The sequence below is a fragment of the Silene latifolia genome, chromosome 11 (genome assembly GCF_048544455.1).
Source record: "Silene latifolia isolate original U9 population chromosome 11, ASM4854445v1, whole genome shotgun sequence".
Classification (NCBI taxonomy): Eukaryota; Viridiplantae; Streptophyta; class Magnoliopsida; order Caryophyllales; family Caryophyllaceae; genus Silene; species Silene latifolia.
In genome coordinates, this window is record NC_133536.1 from 205,112,607 (window position 1) to 205,130,181 (window position 17,575).

The 17,575-nt window shown below is 37.2% G+C and overlaps 1 protein-coding gene across 1 annotated transcript; it reads left to right on the top strand.

Moving 5' to 3' along the window:
- The first annotated feature begins 7,380 nt into the window (after positions 1-7,380).
- Positions 7,381-12,183, top strand: LOC141612421 (protein NRT1/ PTR FAMILY 5.6-like). The gene is made up of 4 exons (XM_074431189.1): positions 7,381-7,657; positions 8,199-8,416; positions 10,012-10,547; positions 11,310-12,183. Exons 1-4 carry the CDS (start codon positions 7,522-7,524, stop codon positions 12,130-12,132), a joined length of 1,713 nt encoding a protein of 570 aa, XP_074287290.1. The 5' UTR covers positions 7,381-7,521; the 3' UTR covers positions 12,133-12,183.
- The last annotated feature ends 5,392 nt before the right edge of the window (positions 12,184-17,575 follow it).

The window sequence follows — 17,575 nt, forward strand, 5'->3', positions numbered from 1 at the left end:
GACCCGCCTAAACCTATCACCCCTACTGATGTTGAGACGACCCCTCCTGCTGCGAAAGATGTTAAATCTAATGAAGAGGACATTGCGAAATTTGTAAAGGATAACAAAACTGCTAGGTGGCATATTCTGAATAATATGACAAACACCCTCTTCGACTTATTTGCTGTGAATAAGTCTGCTAAGTTTATTTGGGAGTCTTTAGAAACTAAGTATGGGGCTGATGATGCTGGGAAAAAGAAGTATGTTGTGGGAAAATGGTTGGGATTTCAGATGGCTGACGGGAAACCTATCATGGATCAAGTCCATGTCTATGAAAACTTATGTGCTGATGTTGTCAATGAGGGCATGAAACTTGATGATATTTTCGTAGCTAATGTTCTGCTAGAGAAATTCCCTCCCTCCTGGTCTGATTACCGAAACCAACTCAAACATAAAAAGAAAGACCTGTCCCTTAAAGAACTTATAGGACATATGAGGACCGAGGAGGCTAATCGCCTTAAAGACCTTCCCGCCAATCAATCCGTGGATGTTCCGCTGTTATTCTTCTTTGTTAAAGCTAATTTGGTTGAGTCTGGTGGTCCGTCTAATGCTGAGAATTACAAGGGTAAGGGTAAGGCCAAGGTTGGTCAGGGTAAGAACCAGGGTCCTGCTAAGAAGAATGGTCCAGGGAAGCATACCAAACCAGTTCCTAAGATTCAGAAAGCTGCTAAGGGTCCTATTATGCGCTATGTCTCGGAAAACCGGGCACAAAGCCTACCAATGCTCGAGAAGAAATCTTTGAGGCCAATGTTGCTGTGATGATGATGTTATTGTTTGTGGTTGTGGAAGCTAACCTGGTGGGTAATGTTCTTTGAATGGGTCTTGGACACTGGAGCTTCGAGACACCTCTGTCTTTGATAGGGGTTTATTTCTTTGAGTTCGAGGAAGTTGCTGATGGGGAATGTGTCTACATGGGTAATTCTTCATCTGCAAAGATCACAGGCAAAGGCAAGATCTTTCTCAAACTCACCTCGGGGAAAACACTTGCTCTCAGTAATGTTTTATTTGTACCCTCATTGCGTCGAAACCTTGTGTCTGGTGCCTTATTAAACAAAGCTGGTTTGAAACTTGTTTTTGAGGCTGACAAGGTGGTAATGTCGCGTAATGGGGAATTTGTGGGCAAGGGTTATCTTTCTGGGGGTCTTTTTGTATTGAACTCTGATTCTGCTATTAATAATATTGCATCTTCTTCTGCTTATATCGCTGAGTCTATTGATATTTGGCATGGTAGGTTAGGTCATGTGAATGTGGATTATATTAAAAAACTTAGAACTATGAGTTTAATTCCGAGTTTGACGAGTCAAGAATTCTCTAAATGTGCTAGCTGTGTTGAGGCTAAGTTTACAAAGAAACCTAGTAAACCTGTGACTACTAGGAACACGAGTCTTCTTGAATTAATTCACACCGACCTAGCTGACTTCAAAAATGTTGCAAGTAGAGGTGGCAAGAATTATTATGTTACGTTTATAGATGACTGTTCTAGATACACCCGTGTCTATTTGCTTAAGACTAAAGATGAAGCTGAACACTCTTTTATAAACTTTAAGAATGAAGTTGAGAACCAACTTGACAGAAAAATTAAAAGGGTAAGATCTGATAGAGGTGGTGAGTATAAATCCAGTTATCTAGCTGACTTCTGTGCTGCAAACGGTTTAATACATGAGACTAGTCCACCTTATTTACCCCAATCCAATGGTGTAGCTGAACGTAAAAATAGAACCTTAAAAGAAATGATGAATGCTATGCTTTTAAGTTCTGGCCTATCTGACGATATGTGGGGGAAGCAATACTTTTCGCTTGTCACATTCTTAATCGTGTACCTCATAAGAAAATCGACAAGACCCCCTATGAGATTTGGAAGGGCTATCCTCCTAACCTAAGTTACCTTAGAGTGTGGGGGTGTTTGGCTAAAGTGGGCTTACCTGACTTTAGGAGACCTACCGTTGGACCTAAGACCTATGATTGTGTGTTTATAGGTTATGCTCAAAATAGCTCTGCTTATAGATTTATGTCTTTGAGTGACCGTTATATATCTGAGGCTAGAGATGCCGAATTTTTTGAGCATATTTTTCCTTTTCAGAAAATTGTTGTACCATCTCCTAGTTTATCTGTTGCATCTCATGATTTGTCTTCACATGCTAGTAGTAGTAGTACTTCTATTGATGTTCCTGTTGAACCTAGAAGAAGTAAAAGACCTAGATGCCCAAAGAACTTTGGTGATGATTATGATACAACTATGTTGTCTGAACTAGGATACACTGTTTGTGCTAGTGATGAGTTTGTTTCAGCTTTTTTAATAGAAGATGACCCAAAAACTTATAGTGAGGCAATGAAATCCATTGATGCTAATTTTTGGAAAGATGCTATTAAAAGTGAACTTGACTCTATTGTGTCAAATCAGACTTGGGAGTTGACTGATTTACCTAAAGGTAGTAAACCCATTACGAGTAAATGGATCTTTAAAAAGAAAATGAGACCTGACGGTACAATAGAGAGGTTCAAAGCTAGACTTGTAGTTAGAGGCTTTACACAAAAGAAGGGTATTGATTACTTTGATACCTATTCTCCTGTGACCAAGATTTCGACTATAAGAACTCTTGTCGCTTTAGCTGCTATTCATAACCTTATTATACATCAGATGGATGTTAAAACTGCTTTCTTGAATGGTGAGCTAAAGGAAGAGATCTATATGTCGCAACCTGAAGGGTTTGTGGTTAAGGGTCAAGAGAATAAAGTGTGTAAACTGAACAAGTCACTTTATGGTCTGAAACAAGCACCTAAACAGTGGTATGAGAAATTCAACACTACTTTGATGAGTAATGGCTTTATGATTAACAATTCTGATTCATGTGTTTATTCCAAAGTGATAGAATCTGATTGTGTGCTTATATGCCTTTATGTTGATGACATGTTAATACTTGGTAATAATTTAGAGGTGATAATTAGAACCAAAGATTTTTTGTCATCACATTTTGAGATGAAGGACTTAGGAGAAGCTGATGTTATCCTAGGAGTTAAGGTCATCCGAAACCCCAATGGAATCTGTCTAAGTCAATCTCATTATGTTGAAAAAGTGTTGAAAAAGTTTAACTGCTTTAATGATGTGCCTGCTAGAACACCCTATGATCCTAGTGTACACTTGTGTAAAAACTTGGGCAAGAGTGTTTCCCAAGAAGAGTATGCTAAAATCCTAGGTAGTGTGATGTTTTTAATGAACTGTACTCGACCAGATATTGCTTATGCAGTTAGTAGACTGAGTCGTTATACACATAACCCTAGTAATGAACACTGGAATGCTCTTCGTCGTTTACTAAAATACCTAAAAGGAACAGTTGACTTATGTTTGCATTATAGTAAATTTCTCTTTGTGTTAGAGGGATATTGTGATGCGAAATCGGGTTGCAGTAACGATGAGATCTGTTCTACTAGTGGTTATGTCTTTACCATGGGTGGAGGTGCTATATCGTGGAAGTCCTCAAAATGGACTTGTATCGCACGCTCTACCATGGAATCGAGTTCATAGCTCTTGAGTTGGCGGGACAAGAGGTGAATGGTTGAGAAACCTTTTAGCTGATATACCAGTGTGGGGCGGACGGCTAACACCGGTCTCCCTACACTGTGACTCGCAGGCTGCTATTGGTGTTGCAAAGAATAGTGTCTACAATTCAAAGAAGAGACACATTCGAATAAGGCATGCTGCAGTTAGACAACTCCAAGACAACGGAGTGATTGCTTTGGACTATGTGAAGTCCGAAAACAATCTTTCGATCCCTTTACTAAAGGGTGGCTAGGAGACTAGTCGTTGATACGTCGGGGAATGGGGCTTAAGTCCTTAGGTCAAGAGTGAGACTTGACTAGGTCTAAAGCTTCTATTTCTATGGCGTTGTATGATTCATAGCCTCTATGGTGGTGCTTTTGAGACGCACTTGATGAATCATACACCAGGTTGGACTTATGTCCTTAATGACTCATGTGAGAAGTGCTATTGAGAAGCACTTGAGTCACCTACGTAGGTGTAACAATCATTAGACTATGAGAAGTCTTCTGAACACATCTATTAGTACCGAGGTAAACGCATAACTCTAAAAGAGCGCGTTGCACTTTCGCGGAACGATCCTAATATGAAGGTATGATATGTGTTGTGGGGGTATCGACAGGAAGCTCGGCTAGGAATTCAAATCGCAAGATATTCTCTCGCTGTAAGTAAGTTGTTTCCTCATTGCACTAAAGTGTCAATTCAAATCGAAAGATATTGATACCTAAGTATCCAATCCTTCCTTTACCCAGTTTTTTCTTAGTTCTTTTCTTCTCCATCAGTGGGGGATTGTTGGAAGTGATGCAGTGAAAAGCAACAATAGTTGTTGGAGTTTGTCCCACATCGGTGGGAAACTCCCTCTTCTTGTTGTTTATATTGCTACCTTCTACTGATGGGCTAAGAGATTGGTCCAAGGTGGGTTTTGTGTGTGTTTGTTGGGCCAGTGGGTTTGGGTCCAACACACACACGCGCGCGCGCGCCGGCCCGGCCCGGCTCGAGCTCGGGCTCGGGTTTGGGTTTGGGTAGAGCACCTGCGGTGCGGGCCAAAGGCCCCCTTTTACCTTTTTGGGCTTTTGAGTGTGAAGTGGGCTGTGTATTTAACTGCTTTGAGAATCAGTCAAATAAGACTGTTAGTGGGGGCGATTAAGGAGCTGTTTAATCTCCACTAATCACGTCTTTGACCTCTGATTATGGGGAACCGTTTTTGCTCCTCTGTTGCTCTATGTTTGCTATAAATAGAGCATCCCCTCTCAGTTTATACACATCAATTATCACACTTATCTTCTCTCTTTCTCTTTTGCTCTTCTAATAAATTTCTGGGTAAAGTTCTACTATTATTTCGTTCCAAGTCTCTCAGTTCCGAGTGGGCGGAACTGCGTCGAGGCTGTAGTGTTAACCTTGGGGAACTACCGGCACTAGCTGATCGCCACCACGGTCGTACCGGAGAAATAGTTTTCAAGGCAGTGGTTTATACACGGCACTACATTCGGGTTTATTCTTTCTCATCGCTTCTAATTTCGTCTTCGACTGGTATATTTATTCTCCTTCTGTTTTCGCATATTTCGAATAACACTCTTAGTAGATATGGAATTATCAGTGTTGTTTACGAGTAGGACGATGGACCAACTCTACCCATAAAATAACACCAATAAATAAAGAGTGAAACAATTACATAACACTCATATTTGAGCCCTGGCCAATTGGCCATTGGTGAATCACATCGATCTTTTTGTTAGTCAATTGTTTTTGTTTAAATTTTGGCATCACATGAACATTATTGTTATAAACACATTACCTATTTTAAGTGATTAGGTTGCAATTAGGGCTGTTAATGAGACGAGACAGCTCGCGAGCAACTTGAGATCGGCTCGGTTAAAGCTCGGCTCGTGCGAGCTCGACTCGGGCTCGGGCTCGGGTTCGGCTCGAGAGCTTAACGAGCCAAGCTGAGCAAACGCTGGCTCGACTTGAAAAGCTCGCGAGCGGCTCGAACTTGTGTGATTAGATATAATATTGCTCATATGTTCTAAAAATATTCTATCATGATTATATATTTGTATCACAGATATCTAATGTCACACTGATTTGTCAAATATTTTTACATATAACCTTCGAGCCTTTTTATTGAAAATATTGGAAGGAAAAAAATCAAAAAATTAGCAATTATATATAGGCTCGATTTGAGCTCGAGTTTGGCTCGAGCTTGCATTAAAGCTCGCAAGCTTGATAACGAGCACATTTTTTCCAAGCTCGGGTAAGCTCGAGATCGGCTCAAGCTCGTGTTTTGGTTCTTGAGCACAAGCCGAGCAAGGCCAAACTCGGGCTCGGCTCGGCTCGTTAACACCCCTAGGTGGGATAGTGTAGTAACACAGGCTGTGGAAAGTCAACCCTAAGACATCATGAATCACTAGCATAACATGGCTTGACTAATTGACTTAGTCAACACTCCAGTATTTTTAAGAGATTTAATACTCCAAATTGAGGGCATCTAATGACAAATTTATAATCATAATTTAATTTAAATAAAAAAATAACTAAGATTAAAGTTCTAATTTGCCACTAAAAGACAAAAGTCAAACATGTTTAAGTATAACAATTGTTTTTTACACCGTATTTACGTGAATATGTTTCCAGATCTACATCATGACACTCTTTTAGTCTTTAAGAAAACAAAATAATTGTTCACAAAATGTGACTTTAGACGAACATTATTCGTTTAAAGTTATAAACGGGTCAAATAGGTCATAATAAGACAAACAACAAGTGGATGGTCGGGATTTTCTTATTATAAAAGTGGTGACATATTTGACATGTCTAATAGACGGATATACCTGTATACAATGATACTAATTGGTAATTGTTATTATACACTTGCATCCATGTTAATGACATCAAAGTCGCGGAGCAATTAATACGATGGTGATAATGAAGGAAATTAAATTAGCGTGTAGATGACATGTTGTTGTAATAAGATAATGACATTACACACTTGAACAAAGTCTTAAATAAAACCAATAATTATACGATAATAATATTTATCATAAAACTTTTTATTTCAGTCTTCTTAACATGTATTCTTATTGTATATTTTAGAAAACCCATATTAATAATAATAATAATACTGAAAAAGATACATAAAGTATAAATTACCATAGAGTTGTCCAGCCTTTTTTTGTTTTTCTGGTTTACGTTCAAGGCTAGGCCTTACCCAGTCTAGGGTATATTTTGTTATCCTGCCGATGGGACGATAATGTATGGCGCCCACTCGTGAAATTCTCGAAGAGTTTCCAAGAAAACACAAAAATGTCTTTTAGTCGAAAAAACCCTAAAAAGAAAGATTACCCCTAACCCATTTTTCTTTGCAACTTGATTAATTCAGTATGTGCAAGTAAATTGATAGGTATGTTATGCAACTTAAATTGTCTAACAAGTTTTATACGTAACATGAATTGTTTAGCAAGTCGTATACATAACTCAAATCGTCGAGTGAGTTCTATACCTATCAAAATTGGCTGACGAGTTTTATACGCATTTATCATGTCAATCTTCCGAAAATGAAGAAGAATAATGATGACGGGTAAGATTTTGATTTTCTTTCTTTTGCAAACTCATGGAAATTTTAGCAAAATGCATTTTAGGGGGATAATACAAATTTAAATATAGTATTGGTAATATACCCTATGGATTAAGATGATCATATTAAAAGAGATATATAATAATATATTAAAGAAATAACATTATCTGATATGAGTGACATATATTTAATTATTTACTACTTAAGTAGTAGCTGTATTCATATTTGGAACAACAATCATTACAAGAACGTTGCTCGAAGATTACTCTTCCCTCATCAAATCTTATATATAAAGACTTAATAATTAATAAAGTCGTATAATATACACACAAAGGAACATTGTTCATATTATCAACTACAAATAAAAGAAGAGAAAATGAATGTAACAAAAGGAAAAGATAGTGATGAAGATAATACAAAAATGTATGTTCATGATTCATCAATTGATTTCAAAGGGAGAGTTCCTCTTCGAGCTTCTACTGGTTGTTGGAAAGCTGCCTTTTTCATCCTAGGTAACTTCACCTAACTACTCTCGAATTCATTACTAACATAGAGTCTCGTTTCATACTGTCTTAAGCTTAAGATGACATCTTTTATACTATGTGATTCATTTAATGCTGACTAAAACAATACTAGTAGGTTGTAAAATTCAGGCGGTTTAAGCAAGACTAAGTGACTAACCCCTTAAGTAATGTCAGGAAAATGTTTGATGAATCGAAATTTAAGTATATTAGAAAATTAAAGTTGAATGAAACTATTTCAGATAGTTATAGTCAGTTCGTTTAGTTTGATTTTTTACTTCAGTTTGATTGTTTAATTCAGGTCGATTCTATGGATAAAGTGAATCTTTTGTATATACTTTACTGTAATTTTATTTTTGTAATTTGCTTGTAATTTGAATCTGTCACGTCATTTTGTGTAATCCAACACAATCTCCCTTTTGATCCAACACAAATATAACATTTTTCGTAAGACAGTCTTATCCAAGTTTATTGCGATGTAATATACAGTATGTAATAATTGTGTTGATTTTTTTTTTTTTTTGAAATGCAGCAATAGAGTTTAGTGAAAAGCTGAGTTACTTTGGAATAGGAACAAATCTGATAACATACATGACAAAAGTGATGCAACAAGATCTGGAAACAGCAGTTAAAAGTGTAAACATTTGGTCTGGTGTTACTGCGGTAATGCCTCTGGTTGGTGCATTTGTTGCTGATTCTTATACTGGTGCTTATGCTATGATTCTCTTTTCTGCCTCCCTCTATGTTTGTGTAAGTTCCTTTCTTATTATTAATCTCTTATATTACCCTCTCCGTTACAGTTAATAGTTTACATTTATTCTATTTCGCTATTATAAAATAAAACAAATGTAAATAATTCACGGGAACAAAGAGAGTAATTATTTTGCCAAATTTTGCTTACTAGGCCTAAGTTTATTACTTTTGTGACTTCATCAATCGAGTTCGTGTCTTGACCCTTAAATCCTCGTCACGTGTATATTGATCGTGATTATGATGATTATTACGATGAGTTGTTATTAGATTGTTAGATTTCGGCCTAGGAGGGGCTCGTTGGCGGAGCCATGTGTAAAGTTCCGAGGTCCAAGGACACTGAAAAACGATTTGTGTATTTTATCCGTCATTTAAGGGAAAATATAAATAAAATATATAAAATTATACCTTTATTTGTAAAAATAGTTTTAATATTTTTTTGGACACGCCACTAGGAGGGGGGCTTCATGACAGAAAATGGATGCATGTGATGATGTGCAACTATCAACCGACGCACGACTGAGAGTGTTTCAAAATCAATAATATCATCCGTGTTAGTCAATTGTTTACCTTTAAATTTGGCACAAAGTATATTTATTGGATGTTAAGTGGACAATAATATATTTGAGTGATCAAATTACTCGGCAAAATCTTTCTTAATTTGAAAAGATAAATAAATAAATAAGACACTCGTAAAAAAAATAAGTAAACATGTGACCGAGACGGTGGGTAGACCTGGCAAACGGGTCAGGTCAGGTTCGGGTCAATTTCGAGTTAGGTCATTTCGGGTCTGTAGACTTCGGGTCGGGTTCGAGTCATTTTCGGATCAGCTATTATCAAGTTATTTATAATTTATGGATAACAATCAGCTTGTAACAATAAATATTCGAGCGGGTTATATCGGATTGGGTGAATTCGGGTTCGGGTCAACTTCGGGTCTTGAATTTGGGTATCAAATTGAATTATTCGGGTCAGATCAATTTTACTAGTGAGATTACTAATTTAGGCAGGCATGTGTTGGTTGTTGAATGTGTTCATTATTGGATAAGTTGGTGAAGTCATTAGTGGGGGTCATGCTAGTGGGTTAGTTTAGTCAAGTATTATGGGTAAGTGGCCCAATGTTGTGGCCTTGTTGGTAGTGTTGAATAGAGTTGGAAGTGTTTTATTGATGTATCTTTGATTGGTGTGATTAATGAAAAACAAATATTTCAATTCTACCATTAATTGTTAGTTTGTTACATTGTTGCACTAACTATAGCTTTATTTTTAGGGAGTCCCATAACACTTGGAACAATAAGGAGTGTTCAGTTACAAAGTGTTACTCCTTGGTCCCGATTAATAGTTATCATTTCTATTTTTAGGCGTATAAGAATCAGCAACAAATCTTGATATTATAATGTTTACCCTTTACACTTTTAAGTTTTAACTACTGATTCTGTTTTTGATGACGAGGAAACCCATAACCGCTATTTTTGATGCGTACTGAATAAATTATCGAGTATACGTGATAGCTTGCAAACCACATATATCATTTATTTAATCAAGTCTAGTTTAGTTACGAAGTACAATTTATATTTTTAATTAAATCTTGTCAGGGATTAAGTCTACTAACCATGGCGGAATACATACCAACCCTTAAACCTTGCACCACATGTGAGCATGGCAACAAAAAACATGAAGTCCTCTTCTTCTTAGCCATCTACCTCGTCTCACTCGCAACCGGCGGCTACAAACCATGTTTACAAAGCTTCGGAGCTGACCAATTCGACGAAAACAATGCCAAGGAAAGGAAACAAAAGATGTCCTTCTTCAACTGGTGGAATATCTCCCTTTGTTGTGGGATCTTCTTCGGAGTAACATTGATTGTGTATATGCAAGATAATGTCGCATGGGGTCTCGGGTTTTTGATACTTGCCTTAACAATGGCTGTGTCTCTCTTGGTGTTTATATTCGGAAGGCCGTTTTATAGGTACAAGAATTCCCCTCTTGGTAGTCCCTTGACTACTTTGTTGCAGGTCTTTGTTGCTGCTTTCGTTAAGCGGAATCTACCTTCTCCTTTCGATCCTTCTTTTTTGTACGAGGGTTCCAAGTCGCCCGGGAAGCCCTCTTTGAGCCACACCAATAGACTCAGGTACCTATGTCAGCCAGTTTAGCCGATAAAGTCATTGATTATAGCAAGTAACACATATATAGGGTTTTAGCAAATGTCAGTATTTCCTGAAAAAAGTTACCATCAATTTATTGCGAGGATGTTGCAAATTACCCCATAACTTAAACTACGTGCAAATAAGCCCCTAAGTTTCACTTGTAACAAATTAGCCCCACAACTTTCCAAAAATGTACAATTAAGCACAAATCAAGTTTTTTATCATTTTTTTAACTAAAACCTATTTTTTTATATTATAAAAACTACTATAAATATATTTCTTAAATAATTAAATATAATATTTACATATTCAACAAAAAAATGCGAACCAATTTTAGTATAAACAAAAATTTGGTCATGTAACTTTTCATTGTAACATCATTAATAATTCTCATAGTAAGAACATTTTTCGCCAAAATAATTAAAAAAATATTTGAACTTGTTTTTCAATAAACAAGAATTTTAGGATTAAAATCTAATCAATAATTTTGATTTTCAATAATAGTAAAATATTTAGTTAACAAATTTTATTCTTAAAAATAAGATATGTGGTTAATTGCACATTAAGAGAAACTTATGTGGTTGATTTGCTACATTTATAAGTTAAGCGTCACTCGTTATTATAAAATGTTTACATATTCTCGTCTTAAGTTAAGACTATCGTCTTTTAAGGAAGGAAACTTGTTGTTTATTTGGTTTAGTTGGTTTATTAAGGTTATATATGGTTTGCTTCATAATTTTCGACAGATGTTTGGATAAAGCCGCTATCATAGAAGAAGATCAAGAAAACGATGGACCAGCAAGTCGATGGAGACTAGCAAGCGTGACACAAGTCGAGGAACTAAAGCTAGTTATACACATGATACCAATATGGCTAAGTTGCTTAGTATTTGGCGTAGGAATTGCACAAGGAACGACATTTTACGTCAAGCAGGGGAGTTTAATGAATAGAAGACTCTCCAAACACTTTGAAATCCCACCGGCAACTTTATTCATCATGACCGCCATTGGAATGGTTATCACGGTTGCCCTCTACGACAAGGTACTCCTCCCATTAGTAAGGAAATCAACCAAAAACGAGAGAGGAATCAATATCCTTACTAGGATGGGCATAGGCATGTTCATCTTAATCATCGCGATAATAATATCTGCCTTGGTTGAGAAAAAGAGGCTAACTAGTGCTCGAAATGGAGTTTCATTGAGCGCGTTTTGGCTAGCGCCTCAATTCCTATTGCTAGGCATAGGAGACGGGTTTTCACTAGTAGGAATGCAAGAGTACTTTTATGATCAAGTTCCTGACTCGATGAGGAGCATGGGTTTGGGACTGTACCTTAGTGTCATTGGTGTTGGGAGCTTCCTTAGTACCTTTCTCATAATCATCGTGAATAAGTTTTCGACGAAGAAATGGATTGGAAAGGATTTGAATCATAGTCGCCTTGACTATTTCTACTGGTTTCTGACCGTCATTTTCGTAGTGAATTTGTGTGTTTATGTGTATTTGGCTAGGAATTATAGGTACAAAAATGTCGAAAGACGTGTTAGTGATGTTAATTCATGTGATGATATGTAGATCACAAATGTTTATCAATAAACATTGGAAAAAAAACTAATTATTTGCTAAGACGATCTTATACTCCGATTCATTTAATAATTTTGTTTTGAGTAAATTACTAAAGAGTTTATGATTCTAAGTACCTAAAAGGAGGAGAGGGTGAATTATGTACTATTTTAAAAAGTTCAACTTAATCTTTATTGAATTAAAGCAAGTTGATTAATGATATGAAGAACAAGTGGATACATCAAATAAATCGATTCATTAAGAGTGTATCACGTTGTTAAGAATGATTGTTGAATTGTAAGGCAACGGTTGATCTGATTGTTGCTTGTTTGTCTTAGCACAAGAGATTAATTCTATTGACCAAAAGCAACCGTGTCTAGAACCGTTGTTAAATAAAAATGTAAGTGAAGAACAAGTAAGATAAATACAGCGGAAATAAAAGTAACGAGAGATCAACACGATGTTTTATTAATAAGTGAAGTGATCTACTGATCTTGTGACACCCTCATTCATTGCGGAAAAGTAAATACATAATTCTAGATAAAAACTGCATGGATATGTTTGTAATAGGTTCATTTGGGTAAAAATTTGTAATTTTTAAAACCTGAACTTGTTATAAAAATATCCAAATGGGAAGAATTTTTTTCCAAAATGGAGCTTTTTCACAAAATAATTAACAAAATAGGTTCACTTTCAAATTTATTACCGAAAATGGGTCCACGTAATCACCGAAGCTAGGCTCGTATTCAAGTCGCTCACCCGATCAGCGACCATACCCAAGGTGCCACTTTATGCCAATCCAAACCTCAGTATGGTACTTTAAACAAAGTCGCTGGGTGAGCGAGCGTTTTGAGTTGTAGTCGTCCTCCCCCTAGGCGATTTCAGAAGTCCAGTAGCAGGCTTAATTTGCACAAATATACCCCCTCTCAGGATAAAGTCGCTGTGGGAGTGGGCGGTTATAGCTCAAGTCGCCAGCCCCCCAAGCGACTTGCATCTGCGTCCTCTCCAACTTCAGCATCAGTGTTCTTCACGAATCCTTTCTCCATTTCTACAATCCATTCTTTTAGTATCCCTCCATTTGTCAGGTAAAAAATCATCATCATCATCATGAAGAACAATATAGCACAAATCAACACCAAATACTTGTTTGATATTGAATAGAGACCAATAACTTGACATTTAATCAAATTAATTGACTGATCTGGGGTGGTTTTTGGAGGAAAAATCGGGTAAGAGGAGTTAGGGTTTTGATTTGGTATTTTTTTTTATTTGGGAATGAAGGACTGGGAATTGGGAAAGAAGAGGGGTTTTATGGAATATAGCGTGGAAGCAAGTCGCTGACCGCCTCAACGACTTTACCCATTGCCCAGCTTCGCCAAATCCGATCCTACGTGGACCCATTTTCGGTAATAAAGTTAAAAGTTAACCTATTTTGTTAATTATTTTGTGAAAAAAACCTATTTTGGAAAAAAATTCAAATGGGAAGGTGTCAAACATGCAAGGTCCAAAATAAATCACATACATAAAACATCGCTAAAGTCGCGAAACAAAGTTATACAACCCAAATATGAAAAAGGGAGACATATGTCCCTAAAAAGTGTATGACATAAAAGTGTTTAAGGGTCACAATAATATAAAGCTAATCTAGGTCCCAAATTTACTTTGCTCGCTAGCTCGTCCATGTACCCCATATATGCATCACCTACATGCCAATCGCATTTTATACAAATACGAAAGCCACAGTCAGTGGGGAGTAACTCCGAGTTCTCCCAGCCACGAAATGTCATAATTAATATAACATGTAAACATAAAAATATGAATACGAATCACATATAGCCTTAGCATATAGATGCTAGACAATCGTGCTTATCATGTGAACAACAATATAACAACACATAGTCCTAGCATGTGAATACTAGACCGACTCATATTACACTATCATGTGAATCACATAACATCCAGGAATCCAAACTCTATCAACCATAGCCGGCTTGCATCTCACCTTCTATGATTCATAGAATCATCAAACAAGAAAGGACAATATATCTAGAGACATACATAAGTTCTTAGGACAGTTAATAGTCACTCTGTAACTCGAGTCTATACCACGAGGTAAGGTAAACACCCTAGTCCTAAACCTGCACAGACCTAGCGACATGCGGAAAATACCGCATCCAAGACCCATGATTACACACATGAGTACCCCTAAGGAGTCTACCAAAGGGTTGGCTAGTACTTAAGCTGACCACATATGTAATACTCCGTATTTATATGTCTTGGGGTACTCTATCGAGTAGCCCTTACTCTGTCGAGTATGGGCAAGTTGCGAAATAAAATAGTTTCTGACCTGTTGGGTACTCGATCGAGTAGCTGGGGTACTCGATCGAGTAAGGGGGTACTCGATCGAGTACCTTGGGTACTCGATCGAGTGTCCGGTTTTACGGGGAGTTTTCTCGGGTTTTGTTAATTATGCGATTAAGGTATTTAAACATATTCGTCATTGTTTTAATTCACTTTTACAAAATCTAAAACCTGTTTAAGAAAGAAAGCAGCCGCTTCATCTTCCTAATCGCATTCTTAGCAATTCCCGGAGTTCAGACGGTCAGTTCGTGTCGTAGTTCGTATCGTTGGATTCCTTGCGTCGAGGGTAAGCTTTTAATACAATTTTTATAATGTTTTGTTGGGATTGATTAAACCCTAATTTAGAGATTGGGGGTTTTATGAGTAGTAAGTGATTGGTAGTCTTTATGTGCTATATGATAGGAGGAGGATTCGTAGAAGAGGCGTTTTGATACAGCTGTAGATACCGTCTGCTTGTTGTGCTTTCCAGGTAGGATTTCCTACTCAGTATTAGTCCCATAATGGGATATTGGTGATGTGCTGTAATTAGTTATTTGATATGATGATTGTGATGGTGATTGTGATTGTGATTGGTTGTCTGTGGTTCTCGAGATGCGTTCTCGGCTGAGTGGGGTCACTTGCGGGAGTGACTTCACGCCCTAGTTTCGCCCTTCATGGAACCCGCCACGGAAGGGGATGTGCACATTAATGGGACAGGGTTATCGCTCGTACGATGAGCGGGGCTTAGGTGGGAACGGCTGCGGTCCCCCACTGGCAGGGCTGGTCCAGTGGACAGTCAGTATTGAGATGATGGGAGTTGGTGGTATGTGTGTGTGTGTGTGTGACAGTTCAGCTGTCTGTTATCTTATTATTGTTATCTATATTGATTGTGTGATTAGTACTGACCCCGGTGTTGTTTTGTAAACCTGCGGTGATCCATTCGGGGATGGTGAGCAGATATTGAGCAGGTATTGAGATGAGTACTGGGATAGCTGGGATGCCACGACAAACATAGGAGTCTTCCGCTGTAGCCTTAGTTTATTTTACATTTCAGTTAGAACAGTCGTTTGAGAATCTTGTATCGTACTTTGGTTTGGTTTTGAGGATTGTATTTATTCATTAAACTATTTATAATAAATGTTGTTTCTGTTTTGTCTATTTGATTATCATACCTCGGGCGACCGAGATGGTGATGTCTTCATACCTGAGTGGTCCTGGTAAGGCACTTGGAGTATGGGGGTGTTACAACATACTTCTACGAGTACGTCAGAAGGTCATGCCCAAACTTGGATATAAACCCACCAAGCTAAGACACAAAGGCTATTAAGATGTGAACATACACTCGTCAAAGACTATAATGGCCTATCTATGACGAAGGCCGAAATACTCACCTAGGATCTAGTCCCAGCTTGAATACTTTAGCCCACGCCACACAAGACAAGTAGGACACCCAATTAACCATAAGAGGGGCAAAGAGTCCAAACTTGCACACACAAATTATCATACACACTCTATCATATGAAAGGTTACGCAAAAGCATATTCAACTGACAATCCAACAATATCTCCAATATCAATAATAATCCAAATTCCAGCTAACCAACAGTACCATAATCCATGAGAACAAGCTAAAATGGCAAAGAGGCAACAAGACTCAAGTATAAGGCATCCAAAGCATCCAACAACCAACATGTGAAATGATAATTACAAATATCAAGGCATAACATAAAACACCCTATAACAATCAATCTCACCTCAAAGACAAACCCTCGACCCGAGTCCCGCGACGGGTCATCGGTCAAATCGAGACTGACCGGTTTAAACCTAGTTTGACCAAACTCGTTCGGTCAACTGCCCACTCGTAGTCTTGGCCTACTTTGGCCCAAATCACAAAATTCATCACAATATCATTCTCATGTCATTCCCAATTTCTATCATGTGAAAGACTATCAACATAAGAAAATATATTCCAACTTACAAAATAACTAATTCCACAAAATCCTCGCATAATAAAATAGCATAAATTACCGTCTCACACAAGGGTAAACTTTTCTATAAATTTTAATCGATAAAACGACGCCATTTACTCATACGGACTCCGAATTGAGTGATTCAAGTGGCTAAACCACCTAATTTTTCGATGTCGTTCAATCTGTCATATTTTTGGAAACATTGGAAACCGTCTCGGTCCGGTACTGACGCGTTCCAGCCAAAACACGGACTTTTCACAACACATAATTCCTCATCCAAATTTGTTTCAAACAATAATATACAAATGGGTAACATAAACTAAATATAAGCATACTCATCTTACTCCATTCATTCATTTATCAACAAGATCGTCCCAAACAACAACAAACAACAACAAACGACAATAAACAACAACAAACAACAAATACAACTACTAATGTGACATTAATTCGTCGAGTAATTAGGAATAGTTACCTTAAGCTAGCAAAGAGACAAGTAATAACTTGAGAAAACTTCTAAAACCCAAAATTACTCTTCATCTTCAACAACATATGAGTCACCTAACTCATCTTCAAATTCTTCACCTCTAAGAACAACAAAAACACAATTATTAAGCTTAAATTCAAAACCCTAAAAAAAGTGTCTTAAACAAAAATTGGGGGAAATGAAAATAAAGCTTACTAGTAGATGAAGGATGAAAAGAGGATTCCGAATATATAATTTTTATGCAAATTGGTGGAGGAATGAAGGATTTATGAAGGATTTAGGGATTGTAAGGAGGATTTTTTTTAGATGAATTTGGTGTTTGGTGAAAGGAAGAGAGAGAATGAGAATTGAGGAAATGAAAGATGAAGAGGAGACCCATGGAGGATGGAGGGTGCATGGTTTGGGGTAGAGTGTTTGGGTGAGTTTCAATTGTTTACGTTTTGGTTCGTTTCGACGGAAATTAGAAATATTCGTCGAACGCGATTTCCGAGAATATTAAAGTTGTTAAACACGATTTTACTAAAAGATTAAGTACTCATATGCCCAATATCCAAACTCGTTTACCCGACAACCGTAAGAAATGGGAAAATCCCAATTTTACGACTTTTATCCGAAATCTATTTTATTAAAGGAAAAGGTTTAAATATATTTTAAATCAC

What these genes read in the sequence shown, in the direction of transcription:
- LOC141612421 (XM_074431189.1), top strand. Translation starts at nt 7,522, where the DNA reads ATGAATGTAACAAAAGGAAAAGATAGTGATGAAGATAATACAAAAATG. An exon ending in AGCTGCCTTTTTCATCCTAG is followed by an intron (nt 7,658 to 8,198) that starts GTAACTTCACCT and finishes TTTGAAATGCAG; the next exon opens with CAATAGAGTTTAGTGAAAAG. An exon ending in CTGCCTCCCTCTATGTTTGT is followed by an intron (nt 8,417 to 10,011) that starts GTAAGTTCCTTT and finishes AAATCTTGTCAG; the next exon opens with GGATTAAGTCTACTAACCAT.